This window comes from Dermochelys coriacea, chromosome 1, assembly GCF_009764565.3.
Source record: "Dermochelys coriacea isolate rDerCor1 chromosome 1, rDerCor1.pri.v4, whole genome shotgun sequence".
Taxonomy (NCBI): domain Eukaryota; kingdom Metazoa; phylum Chordata; order Testudines; family Dermochelyidae; genus Dermochelys; species Dermochelys coriacea.
This window is the reverse complement of record NC_050068.2, coordinates 156,874,508-156,895,723: the sequence shown is the minus strand read 5'-3', so window position 1 is coordinate 156,895,723 and position 21,216 is coordinate 156,874,508. Positions and strand designations below refer to the sequence as shown.

Genomic DNA, 21,216 nt, shown 5'->3' with positions numbered 1-21,216 from the left:
AAGAGATGACATTCAGCTGCTTTTTTGTGAAGTTATAAGGGAGTGCTACATCCCAGAGGGGACAGATAACACTGTGTGTGTGTGTGTGTGTGTGTGTGTGTGTGAGAGAGAGAGATTTATATATGTTTAAAAGGGGAAAAGTCCACTGTGACATTTTGGATCCTGTGTTCTTTCAGTCCCTCTCACTCTTTTTTCTCCCACCCTTTCCTTTCCTTTCCTTTCCTTTCCTTTCCTTTCTATTTATGCTTGGTCTTGTTAGCTCTCTTTGTATTTTGTCATTTGTTATCAACTAATGGGTCTGATCTTCTGAATTGTCCTTGCCATTTTTGTTCTTGTTTTCAATCACTACAATAAAAGATGATTATTGCCGACTACTGCTCAGAAAATGCAGCTTTCTATAGTCTCTGGCGATCCTGAAATACAAGGCAGTGTTTTTAATCAAAAACCCCAGGAAGCAGTTCGCCATGTTGCCTGGTGAGGAGTAGTTACTGTATGGTTACAGTAAGTGACTCGCCTCCAAATGACATTGTGCTTCATACACGCATAAAAGAAACTTAGAGACTAACAAACTTATTAGAGCATAAGCTTTCGTGAGCTACAGCTCACTTCATCGGATGCGTTTGGTAGAAAAAACAGAGGGGAGATTGATATACACTGTAAGGAGAGTGATCACTTAAGATAAGCCATCACCAGCAGGGGGGGGGAGGGGAGGAAAAGCTTTCATGGTGACAAGCAAGGAATGCCACTAGCCATCACCTTCAGCCCCCAACTAAAACCTCTCCAACACATCATCAAAGATCTACAACCTATCCTGAAGGACGACCCATCACTCTCACAGATCTTGGGAGAGAGGCCAGTCCTTGCTTACAGACAGCCCCCCAATCTGAAGGAAATACTCACCAGCAACCACACACCACACAACAGAACCACCAACCCAGGAACCTATCCTTGCAACAAAGCCTGTTGCCAACTCTGTCCACATATCTATTCAGGGGACACCATCATAGGGCCTAATCACATCAGCCACACTATCAGAGGCTCGTTCACCTGCGCATCTACCAATGTGATATATGCCATCATGTGCCAGCATTGCCCCTCTGCCATGTACATTGGTCAAACTGGACAGTCTCTACGTAAAAGAATGAATGGACACAAATCAGACGTCAAGAATTATAACATTCAAAAACCAGTCGGGGAACACTTCAATCTCTCTGGTCACTCGATTACAGACCTAAGAGTGGCTATCCTTCAACAAAAAAGCTTCAGAAACAGACTCCAACGAGAGACTGCTGAATTGGAATTAATTTGCAAACTGGATACAATTAACTTGGGCTTGAATAGAGACTGGGAATGGATGAGTCATTACACAAAGTAAAACTATTTCCCCATGTTATTTCTCCCCCCCACTGTTCCTCAGATATTCTTGTTAACTGCTGGAAATAGTCTACCTTGCTTGTCACCATGAAAGGTTTTCCTCCTTTTTCCCCCCCCTGCTGCTGGTGATGGCTTATCTTAAGTGATCACTCTCCTTACAGTGTGTATGATAAAACCATTGTTTCATGTTCTCTGTGTGTGTATATCAATCTCCCCTCTGTTTTTTCCACCAAATGCATCCGATGAAGTGAGCTGTAGCTCACGAAAGCTTATGCTCTAATAAATTTGTTAGTCTCTAAGGTGCCATAAGTACTCCTTTTCTTTTTGCGAATACAGACTAACACGGCTGCTACTCTGAAACTTGTCATAAAAGAAACTGTCACACAGTTTACGAAGATACTCTCTCTTTTTTCTTTTCTTTTTTAATTGTTTGATCCAACAACCCCCGCCCTGTGTAAGAATGCAAATCTAGTTTGGAGGGCTTTATTTAGCATTTTCAAAAAAAATCCTGGTATGCTGCTTTCCTTTCTAGAAGTGATTGGCAGATTAGTTGGCAGAATGTACTGAATGTGCTTTTTTTGTCACTCTGAATCCCATGCCTGAAACTGTTCCAGAGAAATGGCCTGTATTTTAAAAGCAAGGAACTTCTGACTTCCATAGTAAGGGAGTTAGGCTCTGTGGTTTTCTTGGTAGCTCTGGTCTGTGAGACATTATGATAGTGCCTTGCCCATCTTTTTCTCCCCTGTATCACAGCATCCCTCCATGTATGTAGCTACAGACTGAGAAACTCTGTGCTAGAGTTTTGGGCCAGGTGTACACTGTGAATTATAGTGTGTCAAGCCAGGGTGTGAAACTGCTGCACGTCTGCTTGCCGTGCAGTAGCGTCCCATGCAGACACTACAACAGCATACTGAAAATCCCAGAGTGCGGCTTTGTGTGCTGCTGTTTGAAAGCGTAGTCACTAAACCACACTCCAGGACTTTCACTGCACTGTAGCAACGTCCACACGGGATGTTATTATGTGGCCAACAGGTGTGCTGTACATTCACAGCCTGGCTTGCTGCGCAATAACTCGCTATATAGATGAGCCCTAAGTGACTTAACAGAATTCCCTGATGAATTATGTGTCAGAGCTGGGGATAAACTCAGACCTCCTGCCTGCCATGTGTCATAAACACAAGATCTTCTTTCCTCCTTAATGGCTTTTTAAAGATTCTTGCTTTCACTCAAGCCACTCAGTACAATTTTGGGGAGCATTAGAGGAGAAACTCAGGCTTCAGAATAATGTGTGTTGAGTGGGATGGGGCGTGGGGGTGGAAAAAGGGGAAAAACAGCAGAGACTCACATATCTCTTTGCAAGACATATATTTATAACTGTCTTTTCCCTGAAAAAATTATGTTCCCCCGAAGGGTGTGGGGTATGTTTTGGTTTGATTTTGAGTTATAATTAAGTTTTTAAAGAAGAAAAAGAGTGGTGGAGGGGAAAAGACCAGAAGAAAATATGTTCAAAAGCTTCATGGGCACAGTCCCTTTTAAATCCAGATGGGTTAACCTGGTCCCTTCCTTGGAGAGACCTGACTTTACACATCATGACAGCAGATTGAAGGGCAAGAGATGTCAGACACCAAGATACTTCTGTGACTTAAAAATAAATCTGAAATATAAGGAGTTTCAAAAAGAAATCACACCCAGATGAAAGGAAAGGCTATAAAAGCACTTTGCTTTTACATTTAAGAAAATCCCTAAAACTTGAAAGTGAATGTAGTGTTCATGAATGAGAGAGACTTATACCATTGGCTTGAGCTGGATACCATTTGGAGAAGAGTACTGCAAACTTCCCTAAACAGCTCTGCAAATGTAATCTTCTATCTTGATTTGCAATGTTCTGCTGTTCCAGTCCTGGGTTTGACTTGATCAGAGACTTCTAATTAAGCAAAATTGTGTGGTGGTTTTGTAATATTAACAGGAAAATAGGATGAAAGAGCTCATGTTTTCCTTTCTGGAGAATGTGAGCCAGGTATTGAATTTGGCTTACAAAGATAAAAGGTTAGTACATTGACCCAGTCACTGCCGACCCAGCACGCCCCAACGTTCTCAGTATAGTGCATTCTGCCTTAGTGTTGTGCAGTCATTTTTGTAAGTACAAATTGTTTATTATCTAAGCTTCCTTGGCTCCCCTTTTATATAAAGTGAATAATAGTCAAGTAATGTGCAATCTTGAACTTTCTTATTGCTAAGTGCCAAAATATAAATATTATTTCATGGTAGGGCTATGGCATGTATGTGGATGAACTACAGCATGTACACAAATAAATGGTTTTGCTTTCTTTTACAGTTCACCACATTTTCAATATAGTTAATGAAACAGGGTAATGATTGCCATGAGTTGATTATCCCTACCTTATGAGGCATGAAATCTAATTCTAAATCTGTGCCTTCAGTTACCCTGGCGTGAGATGGCCTGCTGGCTGGTCAAGGGAGACCCTGATTGCCATGATGAAATACATGGACAAAAAAAAGTTCCTTTTCCCTGAGGTAGCAGATCAGAAAGCCACTCAGTAATTTTGCTTAGCTCTGCAACTCTTCATCACTTTACTTGCTTGAAGCACCAGGTCTGTCCAAAGCATGCATATAGTGCAAATTATTTCTGCCACAAGGACCAAGCAGATATGACGGAATGTGCTCCCTGGACTATAGGAATTAGTAACCAATCCTGAATGAGACTGACGAGACACATTGTTTTAATCAGTTTTCTTGTAGCAACTTGTTTCAGATAGGCCCTTAATCTTGAATGTACCATACACAAATTCTTATGCCCATTTGACAGTTTCCTTTTGAATTGGCATATTAAAAGGTCACTATTTTGCACCCTGAGCTTTGGGTCACAGTGTCACTTTCACCAAATTTTGTGGTCAGGGTGATATCAGCACAACTTCCTCAGCCGGGACACTGAGTTTTCCAAACGGATACAATATGCAGTGCACTGAATACAGGGTTGATTGAAGAATTGCACTAAGGGCATCTCTAGACTAGATTGGGGAATATAGTCCTGTTTAAAAATGTGACTAGTGTGTACAGGGTTTGGTAACTTTAAAATGTGTTAGCTGGTTGTGGGCAAACCTAGGTTTCCCTGCCCCCTGCCTCCCATGAGCAGCTAATCCATTCTTAAAGATATTGAAACCCTGTTATAATAGGGCACCTTGCCCCATGAGCTTGAGAGCCAGGAACTGTGCTGGCCCTGATTACAGGATGAGCCACTCCTGGGTTAAATCAGCTGTTTTAATATAAAAGGCAACAGAAAACTGCAGTATGTGGCTGATGGAGAAAGTAACTGGGGGTGCCAGGAAGCCTGACAAAAGCAGGAGAAAGCACCCCAGGCAGGGAGGCCTGGGAGAGACCCTGCCCAAGAAGCAGGAGACAGACAGACAGAGACAGACAGACACTCAGAAAAGGGGGGGCTGTGCCCAGTTGACACTATGCAAGTTTGTGTTTAGTGTCTCAAAGATGCTGTTATTTTGGACTGTTGGGTGAGAGACTGGAGGACCAATATGTAACCAAAAGAGTAAATAAATGGGACCGCTTGTTGGGTCTATCTTGAATTTCTTTTGGACTGGATGAGTTCTTAAAGGGGCCTTGCTGAGGGGGAGAAAGAAGCAGGAGTCAGCCATAGCCTTACACCCATCAGTACTGGTGTTTAAAAATACTAGTTAAGATACGTTACGTCTCTGTTTTTAAAAAGTGTTAGCTAACTTCTTGGTCCAAACCTGGCCAGGCGAATGGTGGTGGTAGCCCTTCTGTGGTTTGACTTGCATGTGGTGCTAGTCTTCCCTTTTTGTCCCTGCAGGTGCTGCCTCTTCAGACCAAATTCTCAGTGAACATGGCTATTTAACAGCTTTATTATTTATTTCATTGAGGGAGTTGGCTTTTTTCCTAGATTCTGTTTCTTCAGAGGAAAAGCTTGTGTCTCTCTCCAGGATTGCTCCTAAGGAGTGAGCGCTTTTTTTTTTTTTTTTTTTTTTTAATTTCATGCTCTGCTAACAAAGGCTGAGGCCAGTAGCTTCCCTTCAGTCACATCCCAGATGAGCAGCACGTTATCTCCTGACCCTTCTGCAGACCAGAGTCTACGTGCTTGTGCACAAGCTCAGTAGTAGCGTAGCAGCTGTTGCCAAAACTGGACATCAAAACAGCATCCTGTATCTTTTCGGCTGCACATACAGAATTCTATTTTGTTCCCTTTTATAACTGTACTAATATCAGACCCCTTCAGTATATAGTGTTTCAGAGCATAGGTCAAATCCTCACCTGAAGCATAGGATCATAGCTCAGGGGGCATAATGCCTAAATCATGGGATGGCTGTACAGAGCTGGTCCCTAGATGTAAACTAAAGCAGCCTGATTGCTCTTCTGACTTATGGTGGCAACCAATGGCCCCAAGGGCCAAAACTGCGATCTGAGATCCACGTGGTAGAGGGGAATCTTGGCCAAGATCCTCCTGCTTGAGCCATTCTCTCTGCACCCACAGCAGGTAAAAGGGCTAGTGTAGGTACCTCTGTGCTAAATGAGGATTGTGTTACAATAGTGTTACAATCCTCCCAGGGTTAGATAAGCCAGCTCTACAGCTGCACTTCACTGGAGGCTCTACCCCCGTATATACAGCCTTCAATTGTGCTCCATTGTGGCAGGAGCTGCAGCCTGAATTCTGTCTTGGAAAGTAACTGTACAAATGGCAAAATGAAGTCCTATGTCTGTCTTTTGGGTGATTTTTTTTGTATAGGATGCACTCAGTTTACAAGGAAAAAGATGTTTGTTCTTTCTCTGGCTGCCAGCCCTGCAAACTCAGCCTGGGCTGTAAGGGTCATAGTGGGTTCTTTCCACTTTGCCCATCACTGCCAGTAACCAAGGTTTTGCTGACCAAATTAGACTCTTGGTGACAGCTGTGCTACCCTGGTGCTGTCTGGGTTTACACAGGTGTACCTGATTAGAACTTGGTAAACAGTTCTGTTGATATGCAAAATGAAACACATTGCACAGCTTATTCTTACATACCTGGGTTGGCTCTGCAGAGCTAACTGGAGTAAAAAAACAGAAAATTCTTGAATCACTAAAGCCATCATCAGATATGACTCCCAACAAACACAGGGAGCTGATTTGTTGAGTAAGGCCCTGATTGAGCAAGGTATTTGAGGTATGTGACTTCAGTGTGCAACTCATGCTTAAAGTTAGGCATGTGCTTAGGCACTTTGCTTAATTGGGGCATATGACTTTGCTGTTTTTATTTAGTCACTACTTAGAGCAGAACCATGCCCTCATTTTGTCCGCTTCTGCCCAAACCCAACATTTAACTGAGAGAGTGCCAGGGGATCGAGTGACTATCCTTCAGCCAGCTGGCTGGAAGTAATATTTTTTTGATGTTGGAATGTGTAAGAGGAGGTGACAAAGAGAATGCAGCTGTTCACCCGCTGTGTGTGTATTTGGGTTTATAGGAGCAAAAACACAAAAAGGTACCTATGTCAGCAGTGACCACCCTTGATGATTATTCTAGTAACAGAAATTGGAATAAAAAAGAAAAGTCAGAGCAAATTTAATTAACCCCTACAGCAAAAAAATTTTTTAAATCCTTTCTCCTTTGAGGGTAGGGCCGGGGAAGGTGCCTCAAGTAGCATTCTGCACTCCATAGTCCCAATAAGATGATGAGCTTGGTAGGTCAGCAGATTCAGACTAAGGCAGGAGGAAGTGTTCAAGCTGTGGGACCCTCACAGAATTCTCTGGAGGCAGCACCATCTCTTGTATCAAAGTGGGGCTGCAGCTTGGGAGGGAGGGCTCTGTGACAGTAGAGAGAGGCAGCTTCTTCTGTAGAGAGGTTCCAAGCCATGTAGACATATGTATACTGGGTACATGCTGCCTTAAAGATCCCAAAGGCCTGAATCAGTGTCAATTGAAGTCAACTGAACTCTTTCCATTGACGGAAATGGGTGCTGAGCCGAGCCTCAAATACATACTTATAACTCTTAGACCTTTCTGGAGATAAGAGTGCATGGAATGATATTTCTTTGCTTGTAATAATTGTTCCTGAAGCCCTACTGATACCCATAGGGTCATTCCAAAATCCCCAAAATACAGATGCACTGTCACTGAGAAGAGCATCCTGCTACTTGAAATAAAGTTACTGTAATGGAACGCTGTCATAGCTGAAATCCTACGGTGAAGGAATATCCTAACACGTACCAAATGAAGGGTATTTTATCTGATGTGGGGTGCAATGGAGTGGAGCAGTTGCTCACTGTATGACTTTCATATAGCTGTGATCTGATAGACTAAAGGACATAAGCCTGTTTGCTAAATTGTATGGAGAACCTCTTATCCTCACTGCATTATAGTGGAAAGGGGGCCTAGCACATTGTGTGTGTGTGTACGTGTGCGTGCGCGCGTGCATGCTAGATTCTGAGTGGCTGCAGTGTGCGGCGTTTACTCTCCGCTAATACGTCTGTTATCAAGCAGTCTGGCTGCTGTCAGGTTGCATTGTATAATATGAAATAAAATAAGTCATATTCATAATCTAAGAAAACTAAAACTAACCTCTGACCTCCAGGTCAGGGCTGGTTGGTGAAGGCTGTAAAGGGGAAAGCTTGTATTCTCTGCTTTGCTTTGCTGATACATGCAGGACTTCAGTCTCTAGAGTGGTCAGGATGGCCCCTTTAACAAACAATTCCTTTTCAGAAGGTTAAGAGAATGCTGAGAATGTAATTGTTCTGTTAACAACTCACCTGTCTAATTTTTGACAGCAACACTATTTTTGGGGGTGAAAGGGGAGCCAATTCCTGCATGTATAATATATGAGCCTAAATATAAAATGAGGCTTTGATAAACCAGTTGACTTTCCTTTTCCAGGTTATGCTCACTGGAAGGGCCAGGTGTTAAATTCAGATGAACTCCATGAACTGTATGAAGGGCTTAAACTGAACAATGTCAACCACTATGACTACGTACTCACAGGTAAGTGCTCATGTTTCTTTCAGGGTGGATTATTAATAGCATTCCACTTCAGTGAGTGCCATGCATCTATTTTAAATTTCATTATCTGCATTTCTTATAGCAGTGAGCTGTTGCTTCTAAAACTCAAGCAGAAATTGATTGCCAGATTGATTGATTACATGACTTCCACATGTAGGGAGGTGTTTTTAAAGCCAGAGATAACAGGAGACTTTAATTGTATGGATCTGGGATTATGACCCATAACTGGCATGAAGGGTACTGCATGTCTACTGAATTATTTCCCCTCCTGTTTCTATGGAGCTCTCCAAGGTGAAGGGGATATTAAATAGCACACAGAATGAGGTGACACTAATGTGGTAATGAATATCAGCGTAAATGGGTTCCATTTGGTTGGGAGACACATGTATGTATTATTTTTCCTGAATGAAGGGTTAGTCTGCAGCCATGTAGAATAATTTCCCAGAAAAACAGGTACTGAAGGATTTTCCAGAAAATTATTCTTTGTACACTTTACTGCACATGAAACAATCTGGAGGCATGTCCTTCTTACAGGAGTGTCTGCAGCATGTCTGGGGTAAAACACTTTTTAAAAAAAATTGGTAACAGTGCCTCTTGTATTCCAGATAGCACTTTACAGAGTGATGAGCTAGGATACTTGGGGCCAAATTCAGAGTAAGTGGGGTGCAACTCTGTTGAAGTGAATGGGATTGCACCTGCTTACATCAAGTCCATTTGGCCCTGTCAGTGCTGACTGTATATATGTAAAAATGGCAGCAGTTGTATATTTAGCTTATATATTCATTCCCAGCCGTGGACAATAGAGCCTGTTTTTTCTGAGAGTGGAATGTTGGCCAGGTCACTGGAGGCTTGTATCTTCCTCCACAACTTCCCAAACGTTAGTACATGGTGGTCTGCAGTGTGTTTCCTCATGGTCAGGCAAGAGCTTGTTGATTGGACAATGCTAACTTTCCCAAGTGCTAAATCACCTTAAAAGGCAGCTATAAAAATATATTGCTCATTTATATTATTTTTTGCTGTAACCAAGTCTATTTTTGCAATTGTGAATTTGAAATGAAGTGGTCCAGGTAACTGTCCTTTGTCTAATAAGGTGTGGACCATACTATGGACAAGTTTGAGAACCTCTGCCTTGCTCTTTGCAAACAGTGCCTTGTGATTAGAGCTGGTCAAAAATTCTCGAATGAAAAATATTTTAATAAAAAATTGACCTTTTTTAAAACACAGAAATTTCAAAAAGGTTGGGTTTTTTGGGTGTTTTTTTGTTTTTTTGTTTTTAAATTTTCAAAAATGCTCAAGTTTTTTGTTTGTTTTTTTCAACAAAACATTAAAAGTTTTTAGTTTTCCTTCCCCCCCCCCTTTTCAGTGGCATAAGGTATGGGTGGAGGGAGGAAGAAGAAAAATAATATTTTCAAAGCTAAAACATTTCATTCAAATATTGGAAAAAATTTCTAAACTAGAAATTTTAGTTGTTTTTTTTGTAAATGACTTCAAATATTTTGTGTCTGTGGCTTTGGTCTGTGGGATTTTTTTCTTTTGCCAGGTCTGCATGGGAGCCTCAATTCCCATTTAGAAAAATAAAAGAAATGGACAGAAGAGAGACACTAGTTTAATGTCTTCCTAAATAAAGAACCCCTATTTCAACACTGGGTTCTCACTCTACTCCTGGCTGAGCTTGGAATTCAGCCTTTTATCTTCCAGGGCCATAAGTGAGGCTGCTATGCCCAAAGAAGGGAGTTGGATGTTACTAAGTTATCCAGTGTAGCAGTGCTTTGCTATCTTTAGCAGTAACCTGCTGTGACACTTCCTGAGATTCCCAGGGTTGTGACGCACCTCACTACCACCAACCTTTAACATGAAGAAGCCTTTTCTATGTCTGCTGGGGGTCAGATCCCCATCTCCATTGGCCATGGGCGACACAAGCACTACCTTGCAGGCCTGTGCAGGGCCTCACACTCTCTCTCCAGATTAGCTAGAGGCACACTCCAATCTCTGAGTGCAACCCCAGAGCGGTCAAGCCCTGGCTCACTGAACACTCGCAGCATTTTCAGATTTGCTGCTCCCAAAGAAGCAGTATACCACCGCTTACCAGGTCCACTTCAGATCACTGCTTTGCTTCACACACACAGCACTTGGATATGATTATAGTGAAATCAGGTAAAAGTTTAATAAACTATAGAGATTCAAGAAGTAGCAAGTCCAAGTACTGGAAACACGTGGTTATAAGTAAAATGAGATTATAATTTGTATTCTAAAGCCTAGACTTAACTAACAAGGTACTTCCTTGTCTAATGAAGTTTAGCTCACTGAAAGTCTTTTGCAGCATTTTCCAACCAGATTGACTGTGACCCTCCTTTCATAAGGCAGGACACAATGATAGTTCCTTTCCTCGGTGAAAGAGCCAGGCCATATCTCAGTTATACCCCTACAATCTGTGTCTTTACTTGTAAACATGATCCTCCCTGTTATGTTTTTTCCCCCACCCTCCTGCAGCTCTTATTTCTGGTGATTTCACAATCTCTCTATTAGCACCAGGATCAGTAATGCAAATAGTCCTCCATTGTGAAGCAGACAATGCACTATACACACATTACCAGAGAAAGATAAGCATCCCTTTCCTCATAGCTGACAGGTGCATGTTTATTCCTAAGGATACAATTCTGTCATGGAGGTAAAGGATTCTGTGACTTTCTGGGAACTTCATGACTACTTCTGGGGCAGGGCTGGAGCAGCTGTGAGCCTGGGGGCTGCCGGAGCAACAGCCACCGGAGCAGCTGACCCGCGGCCAGCCCCAGGGCCTGGGGTGGGGTCAGCCCCCCTAGGCCTGGAGCAGCAGTGATCAGGCCCTGCAGCAGAAGCAGCGGTGAGGCTGGAGCAGCTGCAAGCCCCGGCAGCACTCTGTGTGCCTCTCCCCCACCTCCTCCCATATATTTTTAGTAAAAGTCAGGGACGGGTCACGGGCTTCCGTGAATTTTTGTTTATTGCCCGCAACCTATCCCTGACTTTTCCTAAAAATACCCGTGACAGAATCTTAACCTTATTTATCACCTTCTGGTGACCTACTTTAACACATAGACCTTAATAACAGAATTTTTCAGTACAGATACATAATTTCTTAAACATTATCCATACATACATTTTGCAATGATGGTGATGACCAGTGAGTGGGCAGTTGGCTCTTGGTAGAAAGGACCTCGCATGCCACTCTTTGGTAAACTTAATGTGCTTATTCTTGAGCCAGGGAATCCCTTTAAAACTGTATGCCTTGCTCTGCTATTTGCCAGTTTGCACAAAGAGCTTCCTGGATCACACCTGCTATTAAACCAAACGGTGAAATGAAGTCAACTTGGGGGCAGATGGATCTGACTGTCACTTGGATCCCTCATTTTGCTGGGTTACATGGAGAAGAGCTAGTGTTATGATTGCTGTGTGAACCTAAATTGTGTTACGTTTGCCTCTGTGAAAGGTTGCTCCCAGATCTTGTCTGTACAGTTACGTTACTTTGACAAGAGGTACCTTAGGGGAAAAATTAGCCCCAGTTCTGTGGAATGCTTGAGATATTTGTGTAAATAATTTACTAACACACTCTCTCTGAGAAGGTGAATAGTTGTTAGCATAATCAACAGAGATCAGCCTATGATGGCTGCTCATTATAAATCCACTTCTCCCCTCTGACACCAGTGCCTCCTTGCTGAAGTAAACCGGATTTCATGGATGTGGAAACTGCACTCATTTTTCTCTGTTTCTAAGAAAAAAGCATTTCTATGAATTAATGAAAACTCTGAAATGTACTTAAGTATTTAATTACTGTTGGCATTTCTAGCCAAAAGCTGGGGGAGACCATTTTGCTAAAGAGCTTTATCACTTGTGATGCTAGTAGTACGAGAGCCCAGTGAGATGAAATGAAATCAGCTTCCAACTTGCTTTAGTATTAAACATCTGAAGAAAACTTAAGGTACAATATATTAAAAATGAGTTCTATGGTTAAATCTTTATCCAAACAGGCTAGAGACAGGGTGAATGTGATGTCTATACTGCAGTCACGGGGTATAACTGCATCCTGTGTAAACACACACAAACTAGTTTGCATACTGGAGCAGTGAAGCTATGGCTGCGTGTCGTAGCTGAATAATTACTTGCATGTCATTGTGAGCCATCCATGCAAGTAATTACACAGGGTTTCAGGTGGGCCTGTACAGCCAGCACTGCCGAGGCTTCACTGCTCTCATCCCCAAGCTAGTTGGATTAAAGCTTGGGTATGTGTACACAACCGGCAATCCTACCCTGTCATTACCATGTAACATACCCGGGTTTACGTTTTCTTCTGTTAGGTTAGGAGCCTCACAGATAACATTGGTTTTCAACAAGAAGGCTGCCTCCAACACAAGTCTCAGAAATGCTAATGAAGTTTAAAACTTATATTTCCCTTTCTCATTTGCTGCATCCTGAACAATGCTGTTTATACTATGAACTTTCAAACTGGTGTTTTGAACAAAAGGGGGGTGTTTTCTTTTTAATTTTTTTTTTATTTTCGAGCATTTAGACCACATATTGGGCAATTCCTATGCAAGACTCATTTACTAAGACTTGTTTTCTTTTAGAGGCTTAATTGGGTGAGTTAGCAGGTGTTGATCTTGCCTTTGTTCTGAATCCGCTTATCCCTAAATAAAATATTAAGATGTTTTTCAGTTCTAAACGCATTTTTTCCAGGAATGAGAGGAAATGACCAGCATTCCTTTCTGCATAGAGATGTGTCTGATGTAAACAAAATGTTGCTCTCTGTAATTAACTTAAAAATTATTTTTCTGCCTAAAGGTTACACGAGGGACGCATCATTCCTTGCAATGGTGGTTGATATCGTTCAGGAGTTGAAGCAACAGAACTCTAATCTAGTGTATGGTAAGGACTTGATGGCTTTTAATCTTTTCAGTCTCATTATTTTCTGTGCACATGTTGAAATCACTTCAGGTGAAGTCAGTCCTCTGACATTCTGAATTTCACAACAATGCCCTGTTTTGATCTTGCTGAGACTCCATTGGAATGTTAGTTTAGTGTTGCTAAAGTGATTTATTCTTTTCTCTTTCTACTTTTGTGCCTTCTGGTGCTTTTCTTGCATCATGCCAGCCAAAGAAAGATATGCCTTAAGGAGTGATCCTCTCTATCTAGTTGCTGCTGTTTGTTGCTTAGCAATGAGGGCGTGAGACGTACTGATAATACTGGAAACTGATGTCTTCTTTTGATCCTCAGATACAGACTTCTCCACATTGTCCTGTGAAGGTGTGTCAGTCACACCCTGGAGGTGGCACCCTGGCCTTTTTATTTTTGAAAGGCCAGTTCAGACTCCAGGACCATTTAGTACTGGGCCTGTCTCTGAGATTAGACATGATGGCTGGCAGATGACAGTAACGTTCTGCTGCCCATAGCTGGCCAGGCTCAAACCAGCAATCAAGGGACGAAAAGATGATCAGAGTGGTCCCTTCTGACCTTAGTATCTATGAATCTATGAAAACCTGCATTTCCCATTACTAGTCCCCTGAGTTATCCAGTTCCTTGATCATTGTAGGTACTTTGAATGGCCATGGTCAAACCAAGACTCTAATCAGGCAGAACTCCTATTTAAGTTGCACAGTCAAGTCAGTGGGAGGTTTCCATGAATAGGGACTGCAAATGATGGCCTGACCCAATGGTCTTCAGATTCTGTAGAGCTGCATGGTCAGAACACTCCTCAAATGATTCACAAGCAATTATCAGTTGAAACAGATGACTCAGATCCTGGATTTATTAAACTGTTCCTCTAGCTAACAGAATTCTTATTCTGATCGGCGTTGGTTTGTGGAGTATGTCTCATTTGAGCCAGCAGCACTTAGATTTCTGTCACTGACTTTGGCCTGCAGAGCTAAAGAATTGTAACCACCCTATGTTGGCCAATCTAAGGTGTCCACCGGGTGCCAAACTGCAAGGAAGAAGGGGGTTCCTGTTCACCTCATTCTAAAGCAGAACAGTGATGTCAACAACTTTTCAGTGAAAAATACTCCATTCACTTTGAGGTTTTGTGTAGAGTAGCCCATAAATGAGTGCCTCATTCAGTCATGTTATATAGGCATTACAAATGTTTTAACAAATGTATTATAAGTAGCAAACACTTCTTGTTGAAATAAATAAAAGCATCAGCGGTACAGTTTTATAATCAACAACCTTCTATGAACAACACAAAATACATAATAATTCTGCTGAAATTAAGACTGTCTATTCTGGAGTTTCAAATAATAGCCTATTCAGAGTGACCTTAATTTCAAAATAAGAGTGGAAATAGTCCAGCAGCTGGTGATATGTTCTGAACAGAAATGCTGTCCACAGTATTAAGAGAGTCACTGTCAAGATACAAATCATGGGACAAATCCCAAGGTTCTTATTCAATGTTCAGTCAGTCCTTGCTCAGGCAAATTTCTATTGGTGGCAAAGGGAACCTCTCGGAAACAACCTCGGCATTTGGCACCACATAAAGTTCTTTACCTCTCTTACCAGCACCAGTGTCACTCATTAAACTGAAAGAATTCTAAAAAATAAGTTTATTTCCTGTTATTTTGCTGCCCACTTTTTATATTTCTTTCAGATGGTCAATGAACTACCATTCAGTGGATACATAATTGGTTAAACAATGCAAATGATGATTAACTAATAACTATTGATGGAATAATGTTAAATTGGAAGGAGGTCTCAAGTGGGGTTCCACAAGGATCTGTTCTGGGTCCACTGTTATTTAACATTTTTATTAATTACCTGGATGTAGGTATAGAAAGCATACTGATCAAATCTGCAGATGACACAAAGCTAGGGAGGGTTTGCAAACACTGTGGAGGATAAAGCTAAAATTCAATGGGGTCTTGATAAATTGGAGAACTGGGTTATAGACAACAAAATGAAATTCAACTAAGACAAATGTAAAGTGATACACTTGGTATGATGGGATAATGGGATTTTGGTAAGTAATTGATCTTTAAATATTCAGGGTAAATAGGCCTAATCCCCTGAGATGGGATATTAGATGGATGGGATCTGAGTTACCCAGGAAAGAATTTTCTGTAGTATCTGGCTGGTGAATCTTGCCCATATGCTCAGGGTTTAGCTGATTGCCATATTTGGGGTTGGGAAGGAATTTTCCTCCAGGGCAGATTGGAGAGGCCCTGGAGGTTTTTCGCCTTCCTCTGTAGCATGGGACATGGGTGACTTGAGAGAGGCTTCTCTGCTCCTTGAAGTCTTTAAGCCATGATTTAAGGACTTCAATAGCTCAGACATAGGTGAGGTTTTTTGTAGGAGTGGGTGGGTGAGATTCTGTGCCCTGCGCTGTGCAGGAGGTCGGACTAGATGATCAGAATGGTCCCTTTGACTTTAGTATCTATGACTCTATAAATGTAAAGTGCTACACTTAGGGAGGAAAAACCAAAAGCACAAATACAGAACGGGGAATAACTGGCTTGGCAGCAGCACTGCTGAGAAGGATCTGGGAGCTGTGGTGGATTACAACCTCAACATGAGTCAGAAATGCAAATGCAATTTTTGATTGCTTTAATAGAGGCATAGCATGCAAGTCCCAGAAGGTGATAGTACTGCTCTTCTTGGCTCTGGTTAGGCCTCAGCTGGAGTCCTGTGTCCAATTTGAGTCACCAATGTATAGAAAGGATGTAGAGAAACTGGAAAGGATCCAGAGGTGAATGACAAAGATGATCAAAGGGATGGAATGCAAGCAATGTGAGCAAAGGCTAAAGGAACTGGATATGTTTAGTTTGGAAAAGAGGAGAATAAGGGGGGACATGATAGTGGTCTTCAAATACTTGAAAGGCTGCCATAAAAAAGATGGAGAAAAGTTATTCTCTCTTACCAGAGAGGGCAGGACAAGAGACAATGGGTTCAAATTACAGCAAGATAGACTTTTACCCAACAGTAGCAGACATGGTACAACACTGTCATTTTATAAACTTGTGTCATTTGACCCACTCTTGCAATACATCGGAGCAGGAGTTTGTGATCCCTGAAGGGAAAGGGCAGGAGGAGGATGTCAAAAACAGGTATCAGAGGGTTGTGACCACTCTGCCCTCTCCACGTTGTTAAATTCTGGGGGCGGGATGTCCTGGTTAGAGGTGGAGGAGGGAGTGTTGTGAGATGGAAAATGCCGAGAAGCCACTGCCTCAGATCAGAGCAATAAAAATTAGCGAAATCTGGGAAGAAAAGGGGAGGAGCTTATATTTATAGATTGTGTCACACAAAAGCCTTATTTTATTTTAATTAAGAAAGAAAACTCTTCTTCTTCCAGAGCAGATTCTGTAGACACATACCAATCATGATAAAATTAGGATTAAGACAGACGTTTATGGTGCAGTCTCAGGATCATCAATCACATTAATAGCCTATTCAGAGTGACCTTAATTTCAAAAATAACACGGCTGCTACTCTGAAACATGTTTAAACAGTTCATGATGGAAACAACATGCCTATATAGTATCAAATCTCGGCATAAATGTCTAATTGTGTTACAACGGTTTTTGTGAACTGGTTTATATAGCCTAGAAGAGGGCCAGGCTGTACCATCTCTTTATAAAATCATTTTGTAACCTGATTAGTACTATGTATACCAGGATTTGGAGCAGTCTACATAGCAGCTTCTACCATTTCAAGGGAACGAGTATAACATGGTTGGAAGACTGTCATTCTAACACTGTGTTGACATGGTAAAAATTATTGTGTAGGCTGGCCTAAAGCCAGCACTATACAGCAAAGAACAATGTTTAAACATGGCTCTGGCTAATGTGGTTTGAATCAGGCTTTTGTTAGACACCACAATTTAAATTTAGGCCCAGGATATATGCTTTAATTTTTTTTTTTTAAAGCAAACTGGCTTTTTTGTGTTTTTTAAAAAAACATATGAAACATATATGAAGAGAAATATTTTTCATGAGTGATGGTGTTTTTTTGTTTAAACCTTCATTGAAAATATTTCTCTGATACGTTATGAAGCTCCCAAGAACTTTGTACTAGAGCATGAAATCAGAAAATAGACTATAAACAGAAACTAAAACCACCCAGTTCAGTTTTATAGAATCATAGGGTTAAAAGGGACCGCAAGGGTCATCTAGCCTAACTGCCAAGATGCAGCATTTGTTGGGTCTAAACCATTCAAGACAGATGGCTATCCAGCCTTCTTTTAAAAACCTACAAAGACCTCCTTAGGCAGTCTGTTACATTGTCTTGCTGTTCTTACAGTTAGGAAGTTTTTCATGAGATTTAATCTAAATCTGCTATGCTGTAATTTGAACCCATTGTCTCTTGTCCTGCCCTCTCTGGTAAGAGAGAATAACTTTTCTCCATCTTTTTTATGGCAGCCTTTCAAGTATTTGAAGACCACTATCATGTCCCCCCTTATTCTCCTCTTTTCCAAACTAAACATATCCAGTTCCTTTAGCCTTTGCTCACATTGCTTGCATTCCATCCCTTTGATCATCTTTGTCATTCACCTCTGGATCCTTTCCAGTTTCTCTACATCCTTTCTATACATTGGTGACTCAAATTGGACACAGGACTCCAGCTGAGGCCTAACCAGAGCCAAGAAGAGCAGTACTATCACCTTCTGGGACTTGCATGCTATGCCTCTATTAAAGCAATCAAAAATTGCATTTGCATTTCTGACTCATGTTGAGGTTGTAATCCACCACAGCTCCCAGATCCTTCTCAGCAGTGCTGCTGCCAAGCCAGTTATTCCCCGTTCTGTATTTGTGCTTTTGGTTTTTCCTCCCTAAGTGTAGCACTTTACATTTATAGAGTCATAGATACTAAAGTCAAAGGGACCATTCTGATCATCTAGTCCGACCTCCTGCACAGCGCAGGGCACAGAATCTCACCCACCCACTCCTACAAAAAACCTCACCTATGTCTGAGCTATTGAAGTCCTTAAATCATGGCTTAAAGACTTCAAGGAGCAGAGAAGCCTCTCTCAAGTCACCCATGTCCCATGCTACAGAGGAAGGCGAAAAACCTCCAGGGCCTCTCCAATCTGCCCTGGAGGAAAATTCCTTCCCAACCCCAAATATGGCAATCAGCTAAACCCTGAGCATATGGGCAAGATTCACCAGCCAGATACTACAGAAAATTCTTTCCTGGGTAACTCAGATCCCATCCATCTAATATCCCATCTCAGGGGATTAGGCCTATTTACCCTGAATATTTAAAGATCAATTACTTACCAAAATCCCATTATCCCATCATACCAAGTGTATCACTTTACATTTGTCTTAGTTGAATTTCATTTTGTTGTCTATAACCCAGTTCTCCAATTTATCAAGACCCCATTGAATTTTAGCTTTATCCTCCACAGTGTTTGCAAACCCTCCCTAGCTTTGTGTCATCTGCAGATTTGATCAGTATGCTTTCTATACCTACATCCAGGTAATTAATAAAAATGTTAAATAACAGTGGACCCAGAACAGATCCTTGTGGAACCCCACTTGAGACCTCCTTCCAATTTAACATTATTCCATCAATAGTTATTAGTTAATCATCATTTGCATTGTTTAACCAATTATGTATCCACTGAATGGTAGTTCATTGACCATCTGAAAGAAATATAAAAAGTGGGCAGCAAAATAACAGGAAATAAACTTATTTTTTAGAATTCTTTCAGTTTAATGAGTGACACTGGTGCTGGTAAGAGAGGTAAAGAACTTTATGTGGTGCCAAATGCCGAGGTTGTTTCCGAGAGGTTCCCTTTGCCACCAATAGAAATTTGCCTGAGCAAGGACTGACTGAACATTGAATAAGAACCTTGGGATTTGTCCCATGATTTGTATCTTGACAGTGACTCTCTTAATACTGTGGACAGCATTTCTGTTCAGAACATATCACCAGCTGCTGGACTATTTCCACTCTTATTTTGAAATTAAGGTCACTCTGAATAGGCTATTAATGTGATTGATGATCCTGAGACTGCACCATAAACGTCTGTCTTAATCCTAATTTTATCATGATTGGTATGTGTCTACAGAATCTGCTCTGGAAGAAGAAGAGTTTTCTTTCTTAATTAAAATAAAATAAGGCTTTTGTGTGACACAATCTATAAATATAAGCTCCTCCCCTTTTCTTCCCAGATTTCGCTAATTTTTATTGCTCTGATCTGAGGCAGTGGCTTCTCGGCATTTTCCATCTCACAACACTCCCTCCTCCACCTCTAACCAGGACATCCCGCCCCCAGAATTTAACAACGTGGAGAGGGCAGAGTGGTCACAACCCTCTGATACCTGTTTTTGACATCCTCCTCCTGCCCTTTCCCTTCAGGGATCACAAACTCCTGCTCCGATGTATTGCAAGAGTGGGTCAAATGACACAAGTTTATAAAATGACAGTGTTGTACCATGTCTGCTACTGTTGGGTAAAAGTCTATCTCCCCACAGGGACTACGCAGGGGTCCTTTGTTTCTAAGGTTGGTTTTATTTTCTGTTGCAGTGTGTGATCCAGTGATGGGTGACAAATGGAATGGAGAAGGCTCTATGGTTGGTAATTGTCTGCTTGAACCATATTTAGATTGAGAAGCTGCTTATACCAGAACAAAGCTACCTTGCTCAAACTTGAGTCTGAATTCCAGTGTTGCATTTATAGAGCTCTTACTTTATTTGAATGAACTTAGTGTTTCTGAAGTGTGCTAGATGGATAGCTTTGGGAACGGTAGTCCCCTATCAACCCACAGAACAACTGGCATACGGACTGTCAGGGAAAAATTTCCTTCATGCCACTCAAAGTGCATTAGCCATCTATCATTGTGAAGGCCTCTCCGTTGACAATGCCAACAAAACTGCCAGTTGTGATTTGAACACCTGCCCACTAGCAACTGGTCTGGGGTGACTCATTTCACATAGATTTCCCAACAGCCATTAGCCAGAACTTTGACCTCGGGGGAGGGCACATGGCTCTGCACGCTGTCCCTCTCTGTGGGCACCACCCCCTCAACTCCCATTGGCCACAGTTCCCCATTCCTAGCCAAGGGGAGTCGTGGGGGTGGTGCTTGCAGGCAGGAGCAGTGTGCGGAGATCCTTGCCCCCCTCCCTTGGGCCGCAGGGGTGTGCTGGCCACTTCTGGGAGCGGTGTGGGGCCGGGTCAGGCAGGGATTCTGCCTTAGCAGGAGCCCCGCTACACCACTGGAGATCATGATCGATTGGGAAAGTCTCCAGGATTGACCAGTTGATCGCGATCGACCAGTTGGTGACCACTGGTTTAGGCTTAGTATAAATATGTAGCTTTAGTGTTTCCTTTGATTTTCTCCCTGAAGGGATAACTTCTGTTTGTCTTGCTCCTGGGGTTGTACTCTGGTACTAGCTTTACATGTCCCCAGGTTTTAAATATTGCCCTTCATGGCAAGCTGTTATGAATGTGAACGATGGACGTATTTGCTGCTTCATTCAACATGATGAAGAGCATATCAGGGACAAGTGCAGCATCTGCAACTCCTTGACTAGGAGAACACACTAGTCTGTTTAGGTACAAAGTACCTCGTGGAGAAACATGCTCCCAGCCTATGAGCCAGGCCCCTCTGGGACTGAGAAAGCTGAGTGTTCTTCCTCCAGACAGCTCTGGCTCTTACATCTTCATCCAGTTCTCGCAGGGGGGGACCTGTAGACCCCCAGAGAGAAAAGTCATTCTCCTTTCCCAGGGCCATACTACAAGGCTGCTATAACTCCCAGCCTTCTGAAAGTAAAGACTGCATCAAGATGGAAGAAGGGCTCCTTGAGCTCACACAGGAACTCCAGCTGCAGCATTTCATCTGATACAGGCTTGCACTAGCTGTCTGGCACC

The 21,216-nt window shown here is 42.1% G+C and overlaps 1 protein-coding gene across 1 annotated transcript in view; it reads left to right on the top strand.

Moving 5' to 3' along the window:
* Positions 1-21,216, top strand: part of PDXK (pyridoxal kinase) — a 75,805-nt gene that overhangs the window by 34,817 nt on the left and 19,772 nt on the right. The window contains exons 3-5 of the mRNA XM_038421279.2: positions 8,263-8,367; positions 13,198-13,281; positions 19,873-19,919. Coding sequence (XP_038277207.2) covers positions 8,263-8,367; positions 13,198-13,281; positions 19,873-19,919 — 236 coding nt within the window. The remainder of the gene's footprint in view (positions 1-8,262; positions 8,368-13,197; positions 13,282-19,872; positions 19,920-21,216) is intronic.